This window comes from Prunus dulcis, chromosome 7 (assembly GCF_902201215.1).
Source record: "Prunus dulcis chromosome 7, ALMONDv2, whole genome shotgun sequence".
NCBI lineage: Eukaryota > Viridiplantae > Streptophyta > Magnoliopsida > Rosales > Rosaceae > Prunus > Prunus dulcis.
In genome coordinates this window covers 8113002-8135096 of record NC_047656.1, presented here as the reverse complement: position 1 = coordinate 8135096, position 22095 = coordinate 8113002, and the positions used below count along the sequence as shown (strand labels likewise).

The following is a 22095-nucleotide window of genomic DNA, read 5'->3' as shown; positions in this document are numbered from 1 at the left end:
TCCTAGCGAATCCCTAAAATTTAGAGATAAAAAAATCCCCAAATTTTTGATGCCCATAATACACAATTTTAGACGGACGAATTGAATATAATGAGAAAATTTTAAAACCCAAACACCAAACGCAAGTTTAACGCACAATTTTTGATGCCCACAGCACACAAGTTCAACGCTTCCCCTTCTAAGAGATCTCGTCCGTCGGCTGAGATCCACGGTCGTGAATTCGGACGGTCGAGATCAAGCTTAAGTCAGCAAATCCACGTGTGGCCCTACCTATTTGAATTTGAAAAAAAAAGAAACGTTAGGATTTCGTAGCCTCAGCTTCGGAGCCGTGCCTACATTGAGCCCAAAAGGCAAGAACCCAAGAACGCATGCCATTGTTGCCTCCTTCTAGACTGTAGACTCTCTCTCTCTCTCTCTCTCTCTCTCTCTCTCTCTCTCTCAATCTGTATCGGCCACCACCAACCCCACCTCTCTTTCTCTCTCTTCTGGATTGTGGGGTTTTCGCGTTTTGGAGAAGGACCCAGATAAAGAAGCAAGTATGTTATTGAATTTTCTCTGTTCTTCTCTCTGGGTTTGTGTCATTCTATGTTGTTTATTTATAAAGATTTTTCGTGGGTTTTCTATGGGATGTAATGTAGTTTCATTCTCTAAATTTGCAGGAAACAAGGAATGGAGGACAGTTCAAGGACTGGGTTGCATGATTTTACTAGGGCTTCAAGAAAAGCCGAAGAAGCAGGTTGGTTGGTTCATTAAGTCATTTCCATTTTTATTTTAGAGTATGTCTGTTTGCTTTCTCAGAATGTCATAGGAAATAGAAAAATAATCAAAATTTGGAATAGGGGTGTGGCTATGTCGGAATGGGTTTCCAAGATTTGAACAAATATTATTAACTAATAGAAATTGTGTTGTATTTGGCTCATATGAATTGTGGGATTATTTTCTTGGTTCGAAAATTACAGAGAAATCTGGGATTTATGAATCTTTTCCCTGCATTTTGTTCTGAAAACAAACAAGGGCATAGTTGTTGAATTTTCAAGAATCGTTAAATCATTCAAATTTTAATTTCTGAATGTTGGCAGCTTGGAGGCGATTCCAAGCTGTTGAATGGCTTGAAACCTTGGTGGGTCCACTTGGCATACCAAAACAACCATCGGAGAGAGAGTTCATTTCTTGCTTGAGAAATGGTCTGATCCTATGCAATGCCATCAACAAGATTCAACCAGGAGCAGTGCCCAAGGTATTACATTTGTATCTCAGATTATTATATTTTGATTCCCTCTCCTTGGTTGATAAGAAGTGAACAAAGCAAAAGAAACTGATATACTGAATTTTATTGCTGATTTATTTTTGAACTGTAAAAATTGGCATATATTCTTGTATAAAAAGACTCACATGTATAAGCTCCTAAGTTTCTATTTATGTCAGTTTCTTACTACTTTTTTATTTTATTTTATCGTCATTATTATTTTAAGGTTGTGGAGAGCCAAATGCCTTTGCAACCATTAAGTCGGGAATCTCAAGCATTGCCTGCATATCAGTATTTTGAAAATGTTCGTAACTTTCTAGTCGCTGTGGAAGAGTTGAAGCTGCCTGCTTTTGAAGCTTCTGACCTCGAAAGGGTAGATCATCTGCTCACACATATATGCATAAATGTATATGTCAATCCTACTTGCATTTTCACATTGTATTCCATGCTTTATTGTCTCAGGATGCATTAGAGGCAGGGTCGGCAGCCAAGGTTGTTGATTGTGTTTTAGCCCTTAAATCCTATGAGTGGAAGCAGATGAGCAACGGGAATAGCTTTAATAAAAATGTTAAATCTCCCTTAGTTATGATTTCCGCCAATATAATGCATTCAAGGGCCTCAGCTGTGGTCCCATCAGACTCGTGCAGGCAATTGGATATGTCTGCTGCATGTGAGATACAACCACCTGTTGAGGGTGACAATCAAAAACTTCAAGGTATAAGGTTTCTCTTCCTTCAGAATTTTTGTCCATTTCTAAGAGACGTAAAATGATAACCTAACATAATAGTGATATTTTTTATGATTGTGAATGATGAAATATTGATATTTTATAAGAAATATTTCACATCAAACAAATAAAATACAATTAATCTGCAAGCTCATTGGTTGATACAGCAGCATATGTAGTAAGATTTCATAAGAAACCCTAGACTCTTAGGTACATTATTGGTGCTATAATAGTTTTCCCTGGATTGTAGACTAGTATGTATTTAACATCACACTATTAATGATAATTGTATTTTCCTCTAAGCCAAGTGTAGCATTATAGTAAATCAACTGTATATGTCATGCTTACTTCTAGATTTTAAGGATTAATGATAAAGTATCAGAACTGGATATATAACCTCACAAAAGTAATGTGTAATCCATCACGGTGACTTCATTTATTGATGTAACCGCATGTACAGTAAGATTTAGGGCTTAGGGTTCCTATTGAATGATAAACAGCTCACTTTTTTTTTTCCTATCTGTTAGTATATTTGAAAATACTTCCTCTAGAAATGCCATCACACTTATATGGAATCCACATCTTATTATATGGTTATTTGTGATGATCTTCAGTTTCTCTCCCTAACTTTTACTTCTCTGTTATTTCTTGTGATTTAGTGGATTGCATAGAATCTGTTATCAAGTTACTTGTTGACTCTATGGTTGACGCAAAGGAAAACATTGATGACAAACTTCTTGCTTCCTACCATAATGGAGATGTGGTAATGATCTCTCCTTTTTTTTAATCTTCCAACAGAGAGAATGTTACTCTGATGCAGCCAATAAATACTGGAATATGGCTCAGATTTGATGTCAATTTTCATTTCTATTAACCAATTTCTTCTTTGCAGGATACAATCCACCTCCTTCGAAGGATCATGACAAGTTGTTCAGAGCAACATCTTCAGAAGAAGTCTCCTGAGGTTAGTTTGATTTGAGTGTTACAATATTTTAATTTTATATTTTCTTGGTTGAAAAATTCCCGAGCAAGCCACTTTGTGTTTTAGCTTTTCAAGTATGATTATGTTTTGATTCTCTGAAGCAATATTAGACAGAAGTCTCTTAATAATAATACATTTAGGACGAAAATTTGGATAAAATTGCAATCTAGCTGGTATTTTAGTGAAATTTTTTAATCCAAAGAAATGGTGCATTGTTTGCGGGTTTAACAATACTGTCCCATCATATGAATTTTTTCCTTCTGCACTCCCTAAGTACATAATTATATACATAGTTTTTTGAAATGGTTGAGTTTATGTTTCATTTGGAACATCGCACCTCATCTCCCTTCACCTAACCTCACTCCTTTATATTCTTGTCTTTTTGTGTATAAACAGTTGAATTCTATGTCAAAAGAACCCTTGAAAGAAAGAAGCAGCTCACCTGCCCATTCAACATCTATGCCTCTAGAGGATTTATCTGCTCTTGAAAACTCCAGAGTATGTCTACCTTGTATAGATGCACCCTTTATGTAACCAATTCACATAGAAAATTGTGCTATAAGATTATGTCAGCATGTTCTAAAATTGTTTGTTTTATATGCAACATTAGTTTTCCAGTGACTTTTAATGAAATATTTACTGTTTTCTTGATTGTAACCCCATCTTTCGTGGTGTTAGTGAATGGAGAATAATACTAGTTATATCTACTCCTTGTAACCCCTCTTTTCTTTTTTGTTTTTTTCGTCTTTGAATCTCTAGATTTCTTATTCACCCTTTATGTAGACAATCTCTAGAGTATGTCTACCTTGTATAGATGCACCCTTTATGTAACCAATTCACATAGAAAATTGTGCTATAAGATTACGTCAGCATGTTCTAAAATTGTTTGTTTTATATGCAATATTAGTTTTCCAGTGACTTTTAATGAAATATTTACTGTTTTCTTGATTGTAACCCCATCTTTCGTGGTGTTAGTGAGTGGAGAATAATACTAGTTATATCTACTCCTTGTAACCCCTCTTTTCTTTTTTGTTTTTTTCGTCCTTGAATCTCTAGATTTCTTATTCATTCCTTCAATATTTAGAAATATAATTCCGAACTTCTTCATATGGTTAAAACCATTTACTTAGTTTTTATTTTTTAGGATTCTGTATTGCTTGTAATTTGGTAACATTTATTTATGTTAAGAGTAACCTGCTCTCTGAAAATCAGATTATTCCAATGTTGTTGGATATTTTCCATTTCACAGTTCTCTTGTGTTTATTATTTTGAATTTCATCATTGACAACTAGAATTGAACAAAAAGTATTGTGCGTTATAAGCTTATCTTTATTTCATAGGCAAGGGATATATTCATGGATTTCAGTATGCACACAGATATCTGTATTGCTTGTAATTTGGTAACATTTATTTATGTTAAGAGTAACCTGCTCTCTGAAAATCAGATTATTCCAATGTTGTTGGATATTTTCCATTTCACAGTTCTCTTGTGTTTATTATTTTGAATTTCATCATTGACAACTAGAATTGAACAAAAACTGTTGTGCGTTATAAGCTTATCTTTATTTCATAGGCAAGGGATATATTCATGGATTTCAATATGCACACAGATATCCTACATAGCTGAAAAAGTCTGAATGTATACATAAACAATTTTCTCTTATGGTATTGGATGTTGCACTACTGGTTTCTGAAGTGTATTTATCTTTATCTTTTCAATAGTGCTGCAAAGCTTGTTTGAAAAATGGTAACTGCAACCACAGACTTCTATTCCAAACACAAGAGAAAGAACTTGTGGTACGTATTTAGTTCGTTTTCTGTCCTTTATGTGTACTATCTTTTCAGTATAAAGTTAGGTTCTACGAATTCCCATCAGAATACAAAACTAATTTTGACAATGCATAGCCATTTTGTTTATCTTTTTTAAGGGTTCGAGACAGAGTTTGATTTGCATGCACTTTGTATTGGTTCTCTGAAGAACATTTTTTTTCTTTTTCTTTTTGTTAAGGTCGTATCTTATAGCAGAAGTCATATATAATGACATAATGGTTATGGGCAACCTCCTGGTTGGACAAATAAATTTCGATCTATGTCAAAATACAATTAGTTAAGGACATAGTTTTCTAAAGGAATAATAAGACTGCAGTAGGACTGTTGAATGCATCCAGCATTAAAATGGTAATGGTTTTCATTTGGCAGGATCTCAAGGCTTTGTGGTTAAGTGCAAAAAAGGACTTTGAAGACTTACAGACCCAGCTACAGAGAGATATGAAACACTTGGGTATGTCCATCTTCAGAGGCTTTTTACCTTCTCCTTCCATTTTCTAGACAGAATCGACAGTTTTCAAGTATTTAATCTGCAAAAACAAGTAATCATTCATTTTAGTATCTTATAATTCAACTGTAAATGTGATCTTATATATCTGTTGAGATCTTATTTCTTTCAATTTTCATCTAGCTTAATCTTCTAAATTTCCTTATACCAAGTATAATTTACAGTTTTGGAATGTATATAGCCATTTTTTTCAAGTAACATCATAGTCATAATAATTAAATGCTCTTTACGAGTGCTCCGTTCTTTAAAAGTAGATGGAAATTATGATGGAAGAATGTCTTAGATCTGTGCATTTTTACATGCGCATAAATTTCTTGATTGTGGGTTCAGGGACTCAGGTACAGGAACTGTCCACTGCCGCTCTTGGATATCACAGGGTGGTGAAAGAGAATCAAAAACTATACAACATGGTTCAGGATTTGAAAGGTTGGTACTTTTAAATGTTTGCTTTGCTATAATATTTCTAGTTTGACAGCTATCAAAAATTAGTTATCTAGCTATCTGATCTTGGTTGAAATTTGTCAGGTAATATTCGAGTATACTGCCGGATTAGGCCTTCCTTCAGTTCTGAATCCAAAAATGTGATCAAATTTATTGGAGAGGATGGTTCAGTTGTGATCTTGGACCCTGCAAAGCCCCAAAAAGATGGAAGGAAAGATTTTCAATTCAACCGAGTGTTTGGTCCAACTTCTAGCCAAGGTAGCATTACATCACACTACTTTTTATGGATTTCAATATCAATCAGTTTCTTTCTGACTAGATTATACTTTCATTTTTCAGATGAGGTTTTCAAGGACACTCAACCACTCATTAGGTCTGTGATGGATGGCTATAATGTTTGCATTTTTGCTTATGGTCAAACTGGATCCGGAAAAACACATACTATGGTAAGATACAAGCCATAGATTTCAGTTGATAAATCTTTTGCAATTTTTAGGCCAACAATTTGTGGCTTTCATCTGCGTGCTAGCATTGTTGCATAATACCAGATTTTTGACACATTAGATTTGTGCATGTGCACACTCTGATCAAGGTTCTTTAATCTGAAATGAAGTGTTTATATTTTTACAGAGTGGTCCATCAGGTGGGTCAACTAGGGATATGGGGATTAATTATCTAGCTCTCAACGATTTATTCCAGATGTCAAATAGAAGGAAGGATATCATACATTATGACATTCATGTCCAAATGGTTGAAATATACAACGAACAAGTACGAGACCTCCTTGCAGAAGATGCATCCACTGTCAAATATCCTTTACTATTGGCTATTTTAGGATTATTTTTAAGCAAATCATTTCAATTCACATCCAAATGTTGTTTCCTTAACAATTCACAAATTAGAGATTCGAAGCTGCCCTACTGATAATGGCTTGAGTATTCCAGATGCTACAATGCATTCAGTGAATTCTACCACTGATGTCCTCAACCTCATGAAATTTGGTGAGATGAATCGTATGGTCAGTTCTACTGCAATCAATAACCGCAGTAGCCGTTCCCATAGGTCAGTTTTTGGCGCTCAGTTATGAGTTGTTTCTCTTATAATAAAAACCTTACCTTTCTTATTTCATAGCTTATGATACCATTTCTTAAAACTACTGAGCATAAATTAAAATAAAAACAGCAATAAGCAAGATATCGTTATTTTGTGCCCACTGATAGTTGTTGGTGTGCGTCTGCAGTGTCCTGACAATCCATGTGCACGGAAAAGATACTTCCGGAGGCACTCTCCGCAGTTGCCTTCATTTGGTTGACCTAGCAGGAAGTGAAAGAGTGGACAAATCTGAAGTTACAGGTGATAGGCTCAAAGAGGCACAGTATATCAACAAATCTCTTTCTTGTTTAGGAGATGTTATCACAGCCTTGGCTCAGAAGAACTCTCACATCCCCTACAGAAACAGCAAACTCACACTTCTGCTGCAAGGCGCCTTAGGTTGTAATTTCTTGAATTTCCAGCATCTATCTCTATTATTTGTCTTCTTATATTGGTTTCCGAAAAAGGAGTGAACTGTTTGCGTGTGATACAAGAATTTGATTGGTGAAATGGAACAATTTGAGAAGCTTGTTCCCTGAGGAGTTGACCAATTAGATTGAGATATTATGCATATGCTGTGGACTCACCCAACTTTCTCTTTTGATTTATCCTTCAGGTGGACATGCTAAAACTTTAATGCTTGCTCATGTGAGTCCAGAAGAAGATTCTTTCAATGAAACAATCAGTACCTTGAAGTTTGCTCAGAGGGTTTCCACTGTTGAACTTGGTGCTGCTCGTTCAAACAAGGAGAGTGGTGAGGTTATGCAACTCAAAGAACAGGTGAACAAATTTTATTAATTTGGTTTTTGCTGCCTATATTTTTTTAATATTCCGTTGTACTTTCTATCCCTGGGACTGATTAGTTGTTTGATCTAAAGTCATCCTGAAACTTGTGTTGTGCACTAACAGTCTTCATAGTTGTTTATGCACTAACGTTGTTTGATCTAAAGTCATCCTGAAACTTGTGTTGTGCGCTAACAGTCTTCATAGTTGTTTATGCACTAACACTTGATGTGTTTCAAAATCTTCAGATTGAGAATCTTAAAAAGGCATTAGCAAACAAGGAAGTTCACGGTATACAGTTTAGTAAAACAAGCGAGAAACCAAGAACAATGACTGAGAGAACTCCTCAACGTCTTAGAAGATTAAGCATTGAAAATTGCAGCACTGTGAAGACTGAGAAAGCAATAAACCTTGAAGACAGAAAGGGATCAAAAACCCCGTCTCTATCAACTCGTTCCAGAAGATTGAGCTTGGAAGGTCCAAGGTCTGTTAAGAAGGATAATCTGCGAATATCACATGACATGGGGAAATTCCTGGCATCTGAAACAGTACCAATGGAGAATTGTGGTCAACTTCAAGAGACAGAAGCAGTCACTAAGCCTTTTGGCCATTTCAGAAATGAGAATACCACATTGGAAGTGTGGTGTCCCAAAACTCCTCGAAGTCCAACAAGGATTCCCTATCAGAAGCGAGTTGTAGAAACAGATAGTAAAACACAAGTTCCTTCTCTTCAGCCACCAGCAACAACACCTGAACCACGTCCCAGGGCTCCTCGAAGTCCAACAAGTTGTACCTATCAGAAGCGAGTATTTGAAACAGAGAGTATAACCCAATGTCCTCCTCTTCAGCGACCAGTGACACCTGAACCTCAGCCGAAGGCTCCTCGAAGTCCAAGGATGGCTAGCTATCAGAAGGGAGGGTTAAAAACAGATAGTAAGATCCCTCCTGTTCAGATACCAACAACACCTGGTCCTGAACCACCAATGCGTTCCAGAAATGAGGTACAGATTGCTATGCAAAGTAAGCTCCCTCTTCCTGCGGATTACCTGACACCTAATTTGGCAAGTAGCATCAGTGGGAAAGGATCTCAGATAAGGAGATCCCTGCGGACAATTGGAAAACTGATTAATGGCTCTGAAAAGAGGTGGGTGAAACTCATAATTTTAAGGACTTTTTCTGTTTCAATACATGTAATGTGTATGTTATTTTGGTATGTATGTTAGATTTCTATGATGTCTCCCACATCATATATTCATATTGAATGTTATTCATATTTACTACTGCTGCCATTTCTTACTAAACTTACGATGAAATACTGCAGGAACCAGCAAAGTTTGGTGGACACACATTCAACTGTTAAATGCTCAGGCGATATCAATGAAGGGAAATCACCAGTTACAAATAATGCAAGAACTCTGAGGCGGCAATCACTAACTGGCATTCCATCATCAGGGTCTGACAGACGATCCTCTCTGGGAGGGGGAGGGAATCCAGTTGACACTGGTACATAAAGCTCATACAAGCTTCATTACATTCTAGAACTTCTTACCAGTTACAGCTTTCATATTCATCTATGTTTTGACTTTCTTATGGTGTTTGCCTTTTGAAGGTGTAAAGGACAATAGAAATGCCAAAACACCTCCGCCAGTTCGCTCGTCAACGAAAAATAACAAGCGGTGGCTCTAGATCATTTGATGTGCTGAAATTGCAGTGGTGGTGCTTTGACTCGAAGCATACTGATGTGCTGAAATTTGAAGTGGCTATAGATCATTTGATGCAAAGTGAAAACTGCAGTGGTGGTGCTTTGACTCAAAGCATACTGATGTGCTAAAATTTGAAGTGGTAACAGATAGCATTATGAGAATGCCCTTGAGTAAAAGACAGGCTAACATGATTGTAACTGATCTACTTGTCTTCAGATCACAGTTTTGTTTGGCTAAAATGTTTCATATCGTCAATGATCCTCATTCATTGTAATTGTAATACATAGTTTGGATCCATATTGTGAATTTCTGTTAATAAAAGTAGTTTATCTTCCAAAGTTGTTACCAGGGGTGGGCATAAAAACTGTTGAACTGGAAAACCGAAACGAAAAAAAAATAAAAAAATCAAATCCATACCAAAACCGAACTGGAACTGGACTGGACTGATTATTTTAATTAACTAATTAATTATATTTTAAGCCCACTTTTCTATACCTTTAGCCCAATGATCTTTCAATGCATAAAACCCAACTTTATATATAATAAAATCCTAAAGCACAACAATACTTAGCCAATAGCCCAAACCGAATCAACAACCCTACTTTCCTCCCACTCTAACCGGCCCCCACTTGACAATGTGAAACGTTTTAGCCAAACAAAACTGTGATCTGAAGACGAGTAGATCAGTTACAATCATGTTAGCCTGTCTTTTACTCAAGGGCATTCTTATATATCTCAATCAGAAAATTTCCTTTTCGTTCCCAAGAGTTGGTCTCTTGCCGAATATTTGGCATGTGTTGTTGAATCAAGGGCATTCTCATATATCTCAATTGTCGATATTAACCATCCAACAACATAAAATGTCTAATCATGTGATAAGAGAACATTTTTATCGTTTCGAATATCCCAAAGAAGATAAACACAAGATATTGTAACCTTTTATATTTCATGTGCCCTCCATTCTGTATTTCTTCCCTGCTCGAAGGGTCGAAATCTTCTTCCTTCTTTTTCTTCTCAAACGGCTCAACTCCTTTACAAACTCTTAACATTTTTGTAATCTTCAAGCTGCTTTTGGTTGCAACTTGAAACTTGAGTTTTGCATTATGTGTGTGATGCCATAATAATACCCTCTTCTTTACAATTTTAAAAGAAGGGACCAAAGCCCATGTGACACAAACACTTCACTTCCCTAATGCGTAGTGTATGGCTTTTGGGGATTTGAACATGTGCACTTAAATTATATAATAGGACTTGAAAATCTTAGATCCTTGACAACCCAAAGAGAAAATGTATGGTCTAGGTAAAAGCTACATTAATATCCCATCATGTGACTTCGATAGATGGTGCACAAAGTAATATTCTATTCTTCCAGCATGTTTGTTCATTTACTTGTATGCATCTACTTTTTATCTGTTTATTTTTTTTTTCTACATGCACTCTTTCCCCCACGGGTGATAATTTAAATTATTGATGAGCATTTACTTACTGACATTGTTCATTTTATTTATTAAACAAGAAATAGATAAAGATGTCTTAAGAATTCAAAGCTAAAAGCCTTATAAACAAATTCAAAGCTAGAAGCATTTTATTCACAACCATAACTTTAATAAGATTTGACTAAGTCACCGGGGTCTAGTCTAGTGATCTCAAATTTGAACCCCCTTATAACATCTTAATAGTGCCTCAACATTGATGTCGTAATATCTTATTTGTTCATGAAATATATTGAGATATCACATTCGTTTACTATTTAGAAAAAGCCTATTTTATTAAATGTTATCCAACTTTTTGTAGTGAGATGTATAGTGTTGTCCAATCTATATAACTATGGAGTCCATGTGAGAGAATTAGGGAACATTTACAAAAAAAAAAAAAAAAAAAAAAAAAAAAAAAAAGCAGCTTAGGTTGTATAACATTTTCATATTATTTAATCTCCAAAAGCTCAAATTCCTTAAATAATTGACATTTTTTTTAAAGCCATTGTAATTATTCTAACTATAAAAATCAGGAGGGAAGAATAGGAGTGGCTAGATCTTCGGGTTTAAAATAAGTGGAAATTTCCAGGTATATCCCAAGATAAAACCTGTTTAGGAGATGTGAAATCAAGCAAGCTGATCCGTTAGTATATAAAAAAAATTAAATTAAAAATAAAAAAATAAAAAAATAAAAAATCTATGTTCCCTATTTGTTGAACAAACCAAGCTCAACGACTAGTATTTTGTCAGGGCTATCCTGTATGCAAATTGCAGTTGTGTTATTTTTCTGACTCTGCCCATGTGGCATGTGGTCCCCCTAGTGCATATCTGCCACCTTGTGCAGTGTAGCATATGAGCTTTTGAGCTTTCAAACCATACTTTTAGAAGTGTGTGTTTGGAAGGAACCCAATATTTATTCTCATCATGGATTGGGCTAAGCTTGCATGCATCCTTTTAAAGTCCTAGAAGTAGTTTTTAAAAAAATTGTGTAAGAAAGTTTGTTTATGCCTGGCTTGTCAAAATCTCCTCAATCTCAAGGAATTCTATGAATTGAGTGTGCTCATCATGGTAAAAGATAAAAGTAACTTTAAAAGCTGCAGGCCTTTTCACAGGCATATTTTGGTACAAGGATACAATAATGCACTCAACTTGATTCTGCCTCCACATGCATGGAGAATTAATCCATCTATGCTATGCACCTTCTCAAACAATAGAGATATTCGGATTCACATGCCATGATGACCTTATTTGGTTGTTTGGCAAACAGAAAACAATCTAATACACACAAGTATGCACATATATATTTCTTATTTTATACAACGGTAGTCTAATTTACTCTATATTAATCTACATCATGGACTCGAATTTGAGTTTAAGAGGACGGACTCATTGTCCTAACCAACTGAACATAGAAGCATTTTTTTGATAAGGTAAAGTTATCTTTCTAGACTTTATGATGCCAAATAAATGCATTTTTGTACATATACATCCAAGAAATTTTGGATATTTTGCTGATCTTGCTCAAAATTCGTAAGGTTTACAAACCTCTGGTTAGGGATGCAGACAAAAAGGCATTACAGGCTGCCTAAAGCTGGAAGTATGGTATGCCCACTAATGCATAAAGATGTAGGCTCCTGTCAATATTTTGGTCTAATAGATGAATGTGCCGATCTGGAAGATGCAAAAACCAATAATATGATCAACCCAAGAAGTATGATAATTGCAGAAAATATAACTAGGAAACATGGCTAATTCATAAGCCAACAAACTTAAGTACTTATGATGTCACTGTCAGCATCATATATATGAGCACAATCCTCGCAAAAACTTGTGCACTAATCAGGGCAACAAGAGAAACAAGAAGAGAAAAATGCAGAGAGAAACAAAAATTACTCTTGAATTTGTAGCAAAACTAGACATCAAAGAATCAAAAGTCAACATTAGCCACAAAATCAGTAAAACTGCTTTTGGTACAGTAGATCAAATAGTAAAAAGGTCCTAGAAGAAGAGAATATAGTTGCTTCAAAATCAAAAGTATTTACCAAAAAATCGGTTTCTTTGTGCAATGATTAATGTACATAGGTCACATATATTCAACAACTTCTACCAAGTACAAACATATCTTCCTAGTAACCATTTCATGCCATGTACAACCTTCAAAATGATTTATGTAAGGTAAAGAATAAGTAAGCCCATGGAATTACTGAGAATGAAGATGGGGATGCTTGTTCAGTCTATGGTTCATGTAATCGTAAGCACGAACCAATCGCTTGCGAAATCTTCCAAGATCTAATCTCACAGTCTGACCATCAAGATAGATCTTCTTTGTGTACTCCCAACCCATTTTGGTTACACTCTTTGGATCTCTAAGAACAGGATCATCTTTTTCATACTTGTCATATAAGGAACTCTCTCTAGTAAGAATTTGGTAGCCAATGTATTTTAAGCCAAGCTTCCTTGCAGGTTCCCCATAATATTCCTCTGCTGCCCACACAGTTCCAAGGGGAACAACTTGGATGAAAACAGAGCCAGGCTTCATGAATAGAAAATGAGTCATGGCAGCACCATGAGCCCCAATCATCACATCACTAGCATTAAGGGCCCGATAAATCTTTGCCAACTCGGTCGTGGGGTCGGGTCTCAAAACATTCACTTCAAACCCGATTTCCTCAGCCATTTTCACCAATAAATTCTCATTCGTTATGGCTCTTGATCCATTTCGAGATATGATTACCAGTTTAGGCTTCCTCACTTGATCTTCTTGCACTTCATTCTCTATTTCTAAAGGGCTTTCAGATGTCAAAGATGCAGAAAGCTTCTCCTGCGCTTCTCGTTCCTCATCTTGAATTAGACTTCGGATTCTAGGCCAATAAGCTCGGTCTAGAAGATTTCGAAAGTCAACAATGCCCATATTTCCCTCCATCAGTGAAGAATCCACAGTGAGCTCGTCGTGAATTCTCAGGCCAACAGTGACCTCAGGGAAGCAGTGAGTTCTCTTGTCTCCGCTAAAATCTATCGGTGGATAATCTGACAGTTGTGAAAGAATGTCTCCATATTTCGTGATCCACCATGTATGGTAATCAAGCATGACAAATATAACCTTCTTGTTGAAATGCTGGGAAGTAATGTATAATGGCATAATCCCATCATTGAATTCATGATAAACATTACCAGTATAGCCCCCAGTCGAGAAAAACACTGCTGGTACATCATGTTCGACATCACACTGATGGTGCATACCTAGAGTGTCTTTCTTTGCAATGAGCTGCAATTCATCAATGGTGTCCATGACACTTGTTTCCCATTTCCTTGTATACGGTTTGACCTTTTCGTGCTCAAGTTCCTCAGTTTCCTCAACAACACCCGCAACATAATTTTTCAAGCTGCTTCTGTCCTTAGATCTGTAGAGAAATATAGAAGAGGAAGCAGAGTGTGTTCTCACATCCCCTTTCATGACACAAATATCTGAACGAATACTGCTTCTATCACAACATATAGTTCCTGCAGCCACAGAAAGAAATTACAATTAATTTATATTAAAAAAAGAGAACACAAATAATCAAAAAGCAATTGAAGATTATGATGGGATTATACTGTTTGATCAAACTCAAAACATATGAGAGAGAGTTTTGATCAAATCCACAACTTGGCTGCTGAGAAAATTGAAGAACATAGGGAGGAAAAGGATATTCAAATCTCAGGCAATATGGTATTATTTACTTCAATCATAGTATTAGATTTTTCTGCGTTTTCAATATACTTTCTATTCTTCCCCCTTTTTCTTTTTCCTATAACTTTTTCTCTCTTCACGAACCACATGGACAAAAGCGACCCTCTTTAGCAGTATATCAATACAGTTTGAGAAAACTAATAACACAAACAATCTAAAGAGAAAGAGAGAGGCAGAGTATTAACCATTAGCGATTGAAGAACACAAGGGAATGTTTACATCCATTTCAGCAGCAAGGCCTTCATTTTCTACCATTGTCGAATCTATAAAAACCAAAAGTTTCAGTTATTAATAAGCAGGTAAAGAGGAACCAAAAAAAAAAAAAAGGTAAGGCCTTGTCTTTGAGAGAGAAAAACTCACATAAGAGAGAGAAGGTGGTGTTGGTGCTAAAAAGATGAGGGGCCAATATGAAGCTGCAAGAGAGAAAAGAGAGGAAGAGGAGATAGAGAAGCTTGGGACTTGTTCTTTTGTAATAACCAGAGTTTGCAAACTCCATTAGAAAGGTCTGAGACTCTTCATCATCTTCTGTATGCTTTTCACCTTTTCTCCACTGATGATGGCGCTGATAGCGTCCCATGTCCTATGCAAAAAAGTTTTGATCTTTTTTTCTCCCCTGCTTTTCAAAGTAAGCTGGTTTTCAAGTTAACCCAACTAGAGAAAGAGAGAGTTCCTATGCAAAAGCTTTGATCTTTTTTCTCCCCTGCTTTTCAAAGTAAGCTGGTTTTCAAGTTAACGCAACTAGAGAGAGAGAGAGAGAGAGAGAGAGAGAGAGAGAGAGAGATTTATGGGCTGTTGATGATGGTCTGGGTACAAAACCCAGATGAGGAAATGGACAGAAATATACAAATAGAGAGAAAGCAAGCTATTTTCTTGGATTCCTCTGCTTTCACAGCGAGATAGAGAGAGAGAGAGAGAGAGAGAGAGAGAGAGAGAGATGGAAGATGGGTTTTGGGTTTTATTTATTGAGAAGGTGCTGATTCTTTCCTAGAGAGAAGAGTCTAGAGAGAGAGAGAGAGGGAGAGAGGGAAATGAGAGGAGAGAGGAGGGATGGATGGGTAATGAGTTAATAAGAAATCAAAAGAGAAGCTGGCAAAGGAGGGTAGGCTGCTCTGGTCCTAAAATTCAGTCAGTTTCTCTCTGCTGAAGGAAGTTGGGTATTTTGATTTTAATAATATTTTAATTTTACAGTCAAATGCGTGTAAAGAGAGGGAATTGTGATGCGAACAAAGTCCCTTCTTTCCTCGGTTTGGCTCGTTGCTTTCTCTTTTGGCACCTGTTTCAAATCAGCGCAGCTCATCCCACGCGCCCCTTGGAACACGCACCTTTGAAAGCTGTGTCCAACTTGGCAAACTGCGTTTTTAGACCCGAAAAGCAAGATGAGACCTTTTGCTAAGAACACGGTGGTGGATGGATCATGGATTGGCCATTAAGAAAAAAATAGAATTTTGCAGATAAACATTGGCTGCAGCATACGTAGGAGAATCTGCCATTCGAATAACTTGTAAAAAAATCATGTTCTTTGCTTATCTTCTTGGTAGCAATTTAATTAGTATTTTTCTACCTTCCTATTTGTCACTTCAACCTCTTTAGATTTCCTATGTTTATTCATTAATTTTTCTGTTTTTTTTTTTTTTTTTGTCCCTTGCTGCTCTTCAGTTTGTGTCTTTGGTTTGTTGCTCACCCTTCTTTTTTGAAACCAAGGCGATTAAGTTATATTTCAGAGAGCAAAAGGTAGATAAAAGACGTTGACAAAGGCCGAAGAAGATTAGGTGAGCAAATCTACACATAAATTTATTATTTAATATAACAAAGAAAAAAAAAATACCATTAAGGGTAACCAATCAAAAAATTTGCATGTCATTGCAACTCATAATTTAAAATGGCCAAATGACTAAATTAAGCCGTAAAAAAATATAGTATGAGTAATTAGAGTATGGTAGCGGAATACCGTCAATTTTGTAAAAACATTAGATTGTAACAATTGGTCACCTTTGTTGAGACTTGATATAATAAATAAATGTTTTGACATATACAGCACCTAAGGTATGATGTCATGATGTATTTGATTTTTATTATTAATATAACTGTATGATATTTTACATAAAAGTCAAAACCAAGATCAATCTTGACACATTCCATCAATGATGTTTTGAGGTCCAATCTCACAGTTTGATCTTCAAGATAAATCTTCTTTGTATGTTCCCATCCTTTTTGGTTCACTCTTGTTGGATCAGCAAGATTGTGATCATTTTTATCATACTTGTCATACAATGAGCTCTCTGTGGCAAGAATTTGGTAGCCAATGTATATCCAAGCAAGTGTTTTCTGCAGGTGCACCATAATATTCCTCTGCTGCCCAAGCATTTCCAATGGGGATAACTTGGACGAACACAGAGCCAGGCCTCATGAACAGAAAATGTGTCATGGCAGCACCATGAACTCCAATCGTGGCATCACTTGAATTAAGAACCCAATAAATCTTTGCCAACTCTGTCCTTGGATCTGGCCTCAAAACTTTTACTTGAATTCCAATCTGCTCAGCCATTTTCACTATCAAATTCTCATTGGTTATTGCTCTTGATCCATTTCTAGATATGACAAGAAGTTTAGGCCTCTTTAGTTGAGGCACTTCATGCACTTTCATCCTGATTTTGAAGGAGCTTTTCTGTTGTGGTTTTTGTAGTTCCTCTTCATGAATTAGGCTTTGAATCCTAGGCATGTAAGCTCGATTTAGAAGATCCCGAAAATCGAAAATGCTCTTGTTTCCCTCCATCAGTAAAGAATCCACAGAGAGCTCATTGTGAATTCTCAAGCCAACAATGGCCTCAGGGAAGCAGTGAGTTCTCATATCTGCACCAAAATCCACCACTTGATAATCTGACAGATGAGAAATAATGCCACCAGTCATGAAAATGAAGAATCACAAACATAACCCTCTTGCTCAAATGCTGTGAAGTGATGTACAAGGCCAGAACATTATGCTGAACATCACACTTGTGTTGTGTGCTTAGAGTGTCCTTTTTGGCAATGAGATTTAATTCTTTAATGGTGTCCATGGTGGCTTTTTCCCTCTTTTGTGTGTAGGGTTTTATTTTTTCGTGTTGGAGTTGCTCCTCATTTTGGCATTCTTCATTTTCCTCAATAATGCTTGAAGCATAATTCATGAAGCTGCTTCTGTCTATGGATCTGTAGACAAAGATAGACGAGGAAGCAGAATGTGTTCTTACATCCCCTTTCATGATACAAAGTACAAACATCTGATCGAAAACTGCTCCTGTCACAACGTATAGTTCCTGTGGCACAAAAACAAATTACAATTAATTTGTACAGGAAAATATTTTAAATAAAAAATTAATTAAAAAAATATTTACATAATTAGAATGAATTACTCTTGCATAATTACAATACAGATAATGACAAGTCTAAAAGAAATATATGTATATAAAAAAATGTGATATTAGGAGAGAGGCTAAGAGAGTTGATATAACTCTAGTTTCAAAATAGCAAGTCATGTTCATATATAGGAGCTATTTTAGAAGAATTGGCAAGTAATTAGCATTGATTGGGTGGGTTAGGCTGTTAAGCAATTGTTAATTACCAAAGATTAGTCAATGGTTGTTGGGTTAAGCCGGAATGGTACGTAGCCTTTGTCTCCAATCAATGCTATAAATAGATTTGTTTTCTTTTTTCTTCCAGTTGCCAGTGTGATTAATTGTTGTATGTGTTTGTTACTTATCAAAATCAGGATTCTTATTAGCTACTGATCACCCTATTTTCCGAGCCTGTACGTCATTGTGGGTTGGTAGCATGGTTCTTTCGTGAATTTCACTAAGTAGAACTGAACCTACCATTCTCATTTAGTCCTTACATGTACATGACCAAGAAATTTCACCCCAAAAAAGGCCAAAGATGAGCATGGTTTTTTTTCTTCTTCCGTTATTAAAATGTCCAAGGGCTGGAGGAAGGGAGATTCAAACTCTAGCCTCCAAAAACAAAGGCCAAAGATGAATACGCCTCAATCTCCCATGCCAAACGGCTAGTTGACAAGCTTACTGAAGATAGCTCACGTCGGTTTGGTTTAGGCTCAACTGTTAGCTCACGTCGCCTAGCCTTTAACAGTTGAGGATCATCAAATCTCAACCAAGCTTACTGAAAATCAGTTCGCAACAAAACCCTTTACCAACAAAAAAAAAGAAAAAGAAAAAAAAAGAAGCTGCTTTTGAAACATGAAAATTGAAAAATAACAACAAAGTCATAGAAGAAATTATTCACATGCATAGTATTTACAAAAAACGTTATCCTTTTCAACTAATGCTTAATGTCTAAACCTCATATATGTTCACCAATTTCTACCAAGTAGTTACATTATACATACAATACAAATCTTCCTAGTCAACATTTTATGCCATCTACAACTTCCAAAATGACTAAGGCAACGTAAAGAATGACTAAAATTCATGAAAGAAAAAAAAAAAAAACACATGAAATCAATGAAATGACAGTGACTTAGAAATGCTGATTCATATTCTATCAATGGTGTAATTATAAGCACCAACCAACTGCTTCCTAAATCTTCTGAGGTGTAGTCTCACAGTTTGATCTTCAAGATAAATCTTCTTTGTGTATTCCCATCCTTTTTTAGTAACACTTCTTGGATTTGTCACAACAGGATCATCTTTACCATATTTGCCATACAATGAGCTCTCTGTGGCAAGAATTTGGTAACCAATGTATTCTAAGCCAAGCTTTCTTGCAGGTTCCCCATAATATGCCTCTGCTGCCCATGCAGTTCCAAGAGGGATGACTTGGATAAACACAGAGCCAGGCCTCATGAACAGAAAATGTGCCATGGCAGCACCATGAACTCCAATCATGACATCACTAGAATTAAGAGCCCAATAAATCTTTGCCAACTCTGTCGAAGATTCGGGTCTCAAAACTTCAACTCGAAACCCAATTTTCTCTGCCATTTTAGCCAGCAAATTCTCATTGGTTATTGTCCTTGATCCGTTTCTAGATATGATAACCAGTTTAGGCCTCTTCAGTGAATGTTCATGCACTTTTCTCTTGATTCGTAAAGAGCTTTTCGACGTGGGAGACACCGAAACAGAAAGCTTCTGATTTGCTTCTTGTTCGCGGATCAGACTTCTAACTCGAGGCCTGTAAGCACGGTCTAGAAGATTGCGAAAGTCTAATATGCTCTTGTCTCCGTCCATCAATGAAGAATCCACAGTGAGCTCATTATGAATTCTCATACCAACAATGGCTTCAGGGAAGCAATGAGTTCTCATATCTGCACTAAAATCTATTACTGGATAATCCGATAGATGCGAAATAATGTCTCCATATTTCATGAGCCACCATTTATGAAAATCAAGAATCACAAACACAACCTTCTTGCTCAAATGCTGGGAAGTAATGTACAATGGTAAAATGCCATCGTTGAATTCATGATAAACATTACCAGTATATCCTCCAGTTGAGAAAAACACTGCTGGAACATCATGCTGGACATCACACTGATGTTTCATGCCTGGACTTTCTTTCTTTGCAATGAGGTCTAATTCTGTGACGGTGTCCATGGTGCTTGTTTCCCATTTCCGAGTATATGGTTTGATCTTTTCCTGTTGAAGTTCTTCCCGGTTTTCATGTTCCTCAACGAGGCCCCAAAGATAATTTGTGAAGCTACTTTTGTCTCTGGACCTGTAGACAAAGATAGAAGAGGAAGGAGATTGTGTTCTTACATCCCCTTTCATGATACAAATATCTGACCGGAAACTGCTTCTGTCACAAGATATAGTTCCTGCACCCACAACATATCTTATGGAAGTAAGAGGGAGTTAAAAAGGTATGTATGTGATTAAATTACTGAATTGATTTTAAATTTTATGCCTATTATTAAACTTATTTAGTTGAATAGGGGGATCGTTGACATTGTTCACTCTTAGATTGATAAAATAAAGATTTGAAAACCTAAATGGATCTCTTAAATAATAGTATACAGTAGGGATATCAATCTTAGCATGCCCTAACTCAACTCGAATTTCTGTATCTGTGTATATTATCAAACGGGTCCTAAGCCTTTTTCAGAATGTAAAAGTCTTTTAGTTATGTTTTTCAAAATTTAGAAATATAGCCACTTGAGGCCCTCGTAAACCCCCTCCGATTTTGTTCAAGCCGGTTGGAGTGATTAAAATTCCATAAACAAAAAAAGGGGCTAAATGTCTCTTTACCTAGCATGCCCACAAGGACATGAGCCATAGTTCTATGATGACGTGACGGCTCCTTAACCATGCCAAGCAAGTGGTTGCTGTCAAAGTTCAACTCCAATGTATTTGATAATAAATATTTTATTAATGTGAAGTTAATATAATAGACAAATTATTATATGGTTAACTTGCAGGATGCACTTGGGGATTGAGGTCGTTATTACTTTCACTTCAACACTCTAGCAACTTGAGGATATAAAATTCTTGACGGCTGAACTTGAGCTGAATTTATTCTCTAATTAGATTAAATTAGGTTCGTGTCGTCACTCAATTAATTATCATGTAGGGTTGGGTTCGAATTGACCCCTCACCTTGACCGACCTCCACGCCTAGTTTATAATAATGGGATTATATGATTCCTCTAATAAACTCAGACAAAGAGAGAGAAACTAGACAGCACCAGATAAATAGAAACAGAGGGAAAAAAATAAAAATTCAACATCTTGGTGTGCAAGTTTCATTCTTTCCTCGAGTTTATAATAATGGGATTATATGATTCCTCTAATAAACTCAGACAAAGAGAGAGAAACTAGACAGCACCAGATAAATAGAAACAGAGGGAAAAAAATAAAAATTCAACATCTTGGTGTGCAAGTTTCATTCTTTCCTCGAGTTTATTTCATTCTATTAGGATTTATTACTAATAATAGTGACACACTCGCAACTAACACAATCTCTTGACCTGTTAATGACTAGCAGATCTGAGATAAATAATTATTTTATGTTTTTTGTACACTCCGATACTGATACCAAATGGAGCATAATCGAGTGTTACCATACGGTCCATACAAATCAAATTTCAACCCCTTCAGCAGAATATAGTAAAACTGTTTGACGAAATTTTATAACATAACAACTAGGAAACACGTGCAATTTAAAGAGAAGCGATATGGAGAAGTAGAGAACTTGTGCTATACCGTTAGAGATTGAAGAACCCAAGGGAGCATTTGCAACCTTATCAGCAGCAAGGCCTTCATTTTCGACTTCTAGTGAATCTACAGTGACCAAAATGCGCACACATTATATTTTATGCGGTAAAAGAATTAGAGCATTCGACTCCAAACCTTTCATAATGTAGGATAATATTCTCAAAGTCACTTCACATGTGGTGTGACTTAAGCCAAACACAACATATATTGCGTGACGTGATAGCAATAAAACAATTAGAACATTCAACGCAAAACAAAGAAAACATATAAGATAATATGTTCTAACATACAGAAAATTAGCGAGGAAACAAAGAAGACATCAAAACAATAATATAGGGACTAGAGGAGCAAAAAAAAGAAGAAGGGAGATTCACTATTATACC

At 36.1% G+C, this 22095-nt stretch overlaps 3 protein-coding genes and 1 pseudogene across 5 annotated transcripts; 1 reads left to right on the top strand and 3 right to left on the bottom strand.

The window, feature by feature from the left end:
* Window positions 1-395: 395 nt before the first annotated feature.
* Window positions 396-9647, top strand: LOC117635834 (kinesin-like protein KIN-14L). 3 transcript variants are annotated; one of them, XM_034370202.1, is made up of 20 exons: window positions 396-536; window positions 660-736; window positions 1080-1237; window positions 1473-1619; window positions 1709-1961; window positions 2633-2736; window positions 2866-2937; window positions 3352-3453; window positions 4678-4752; window positions 5155-5236; window positions 5621-5716; window positions 5816-5989; window positions 6071-6177; window positions 6362-6540; window positions 6629-6793; window positions 6972-7222; window positions 7440-7603; window positions 7855-8750; window positions 8928-9109; window positions 9216-9647. In XM_034370202.1, the coding sequence occupies exons 2-20, from the start codon at window positions 670-672 to the stop codon at window positions 9290-9292; spliced, it is 3351 nt and encodes a 1116-aa protein (XP_034226093.1). In that variant the 5' UTR covers window positions 396-536; window positions 660-669; the 3' UTR covers window positions 9293-9647. The 3 variants fall into 3 exon arrangements, with proteins under 3 accessions (XP_034226093.1, XP_034226094.1, XP_034226095.1); XM_034370203.1 differs by having other exon boundaries at window positions 2633-2733; window positions 9216-9509; XM_034370204.1 differs by lacking the exon at window positions 3352-3453 and having other exon boundaries at window positions 9216-9509.
* A 3151-nt stretch (window positions 9648-12798) lies between these two features.
* On the bottom strand, window positions 12799-15582 carry LOC117635676 (beta-1,2-xylosyltransferase XYXT1-like). Its single transcript, XM_034370014.1, has 3 exons — window positions 14875-15582; window positions 14700-14777; window positions 12799-14285 (listed from the first exon to the last, which is right to left on the bottom strand). Exons 1-3 carry the CDS (start codon window positions 15089-15091, stop codon window positions 12985-12987), a joined length of 1596 nt encoding a protein of 531 aa, XP_034225905.1. The 5' UTR covers window positions 15092-15582; the 3' UTR covers window positions 12799-12984.
* A 225-nt stretch (window positions 15583-15807) lies between these two features.
* LOC117635305 lies at window positions 15808-18371 on the bottom strand (annotated as a pseudogene).
* A 663-nt stretch (window positions 18372-19034) lies between these two features.
* Window positions 19035-20309, bottom strand: LOC117635861 (alpha-1,3-arabinosyltransferase XAT3-like). The gene is made up of 2 exons (XM_034370240.1): window positions 19630-20309; window positions 19035-19578 (listed from the first exon to the last, which is right to left on the bottom strand). The coding sequence occupies exons 1-2, from the start codon at window positions 20268-20270 to the stop codon at window positions 19035-19037; spliced, it is 1185 nt and encodes a 394-aa protein (XP_034226131.1). The 5' UTR covers window positions 20271-20309.
* Between the last annotated feature and the right edge of the window lie 1786 nt (window positions 20310-22095).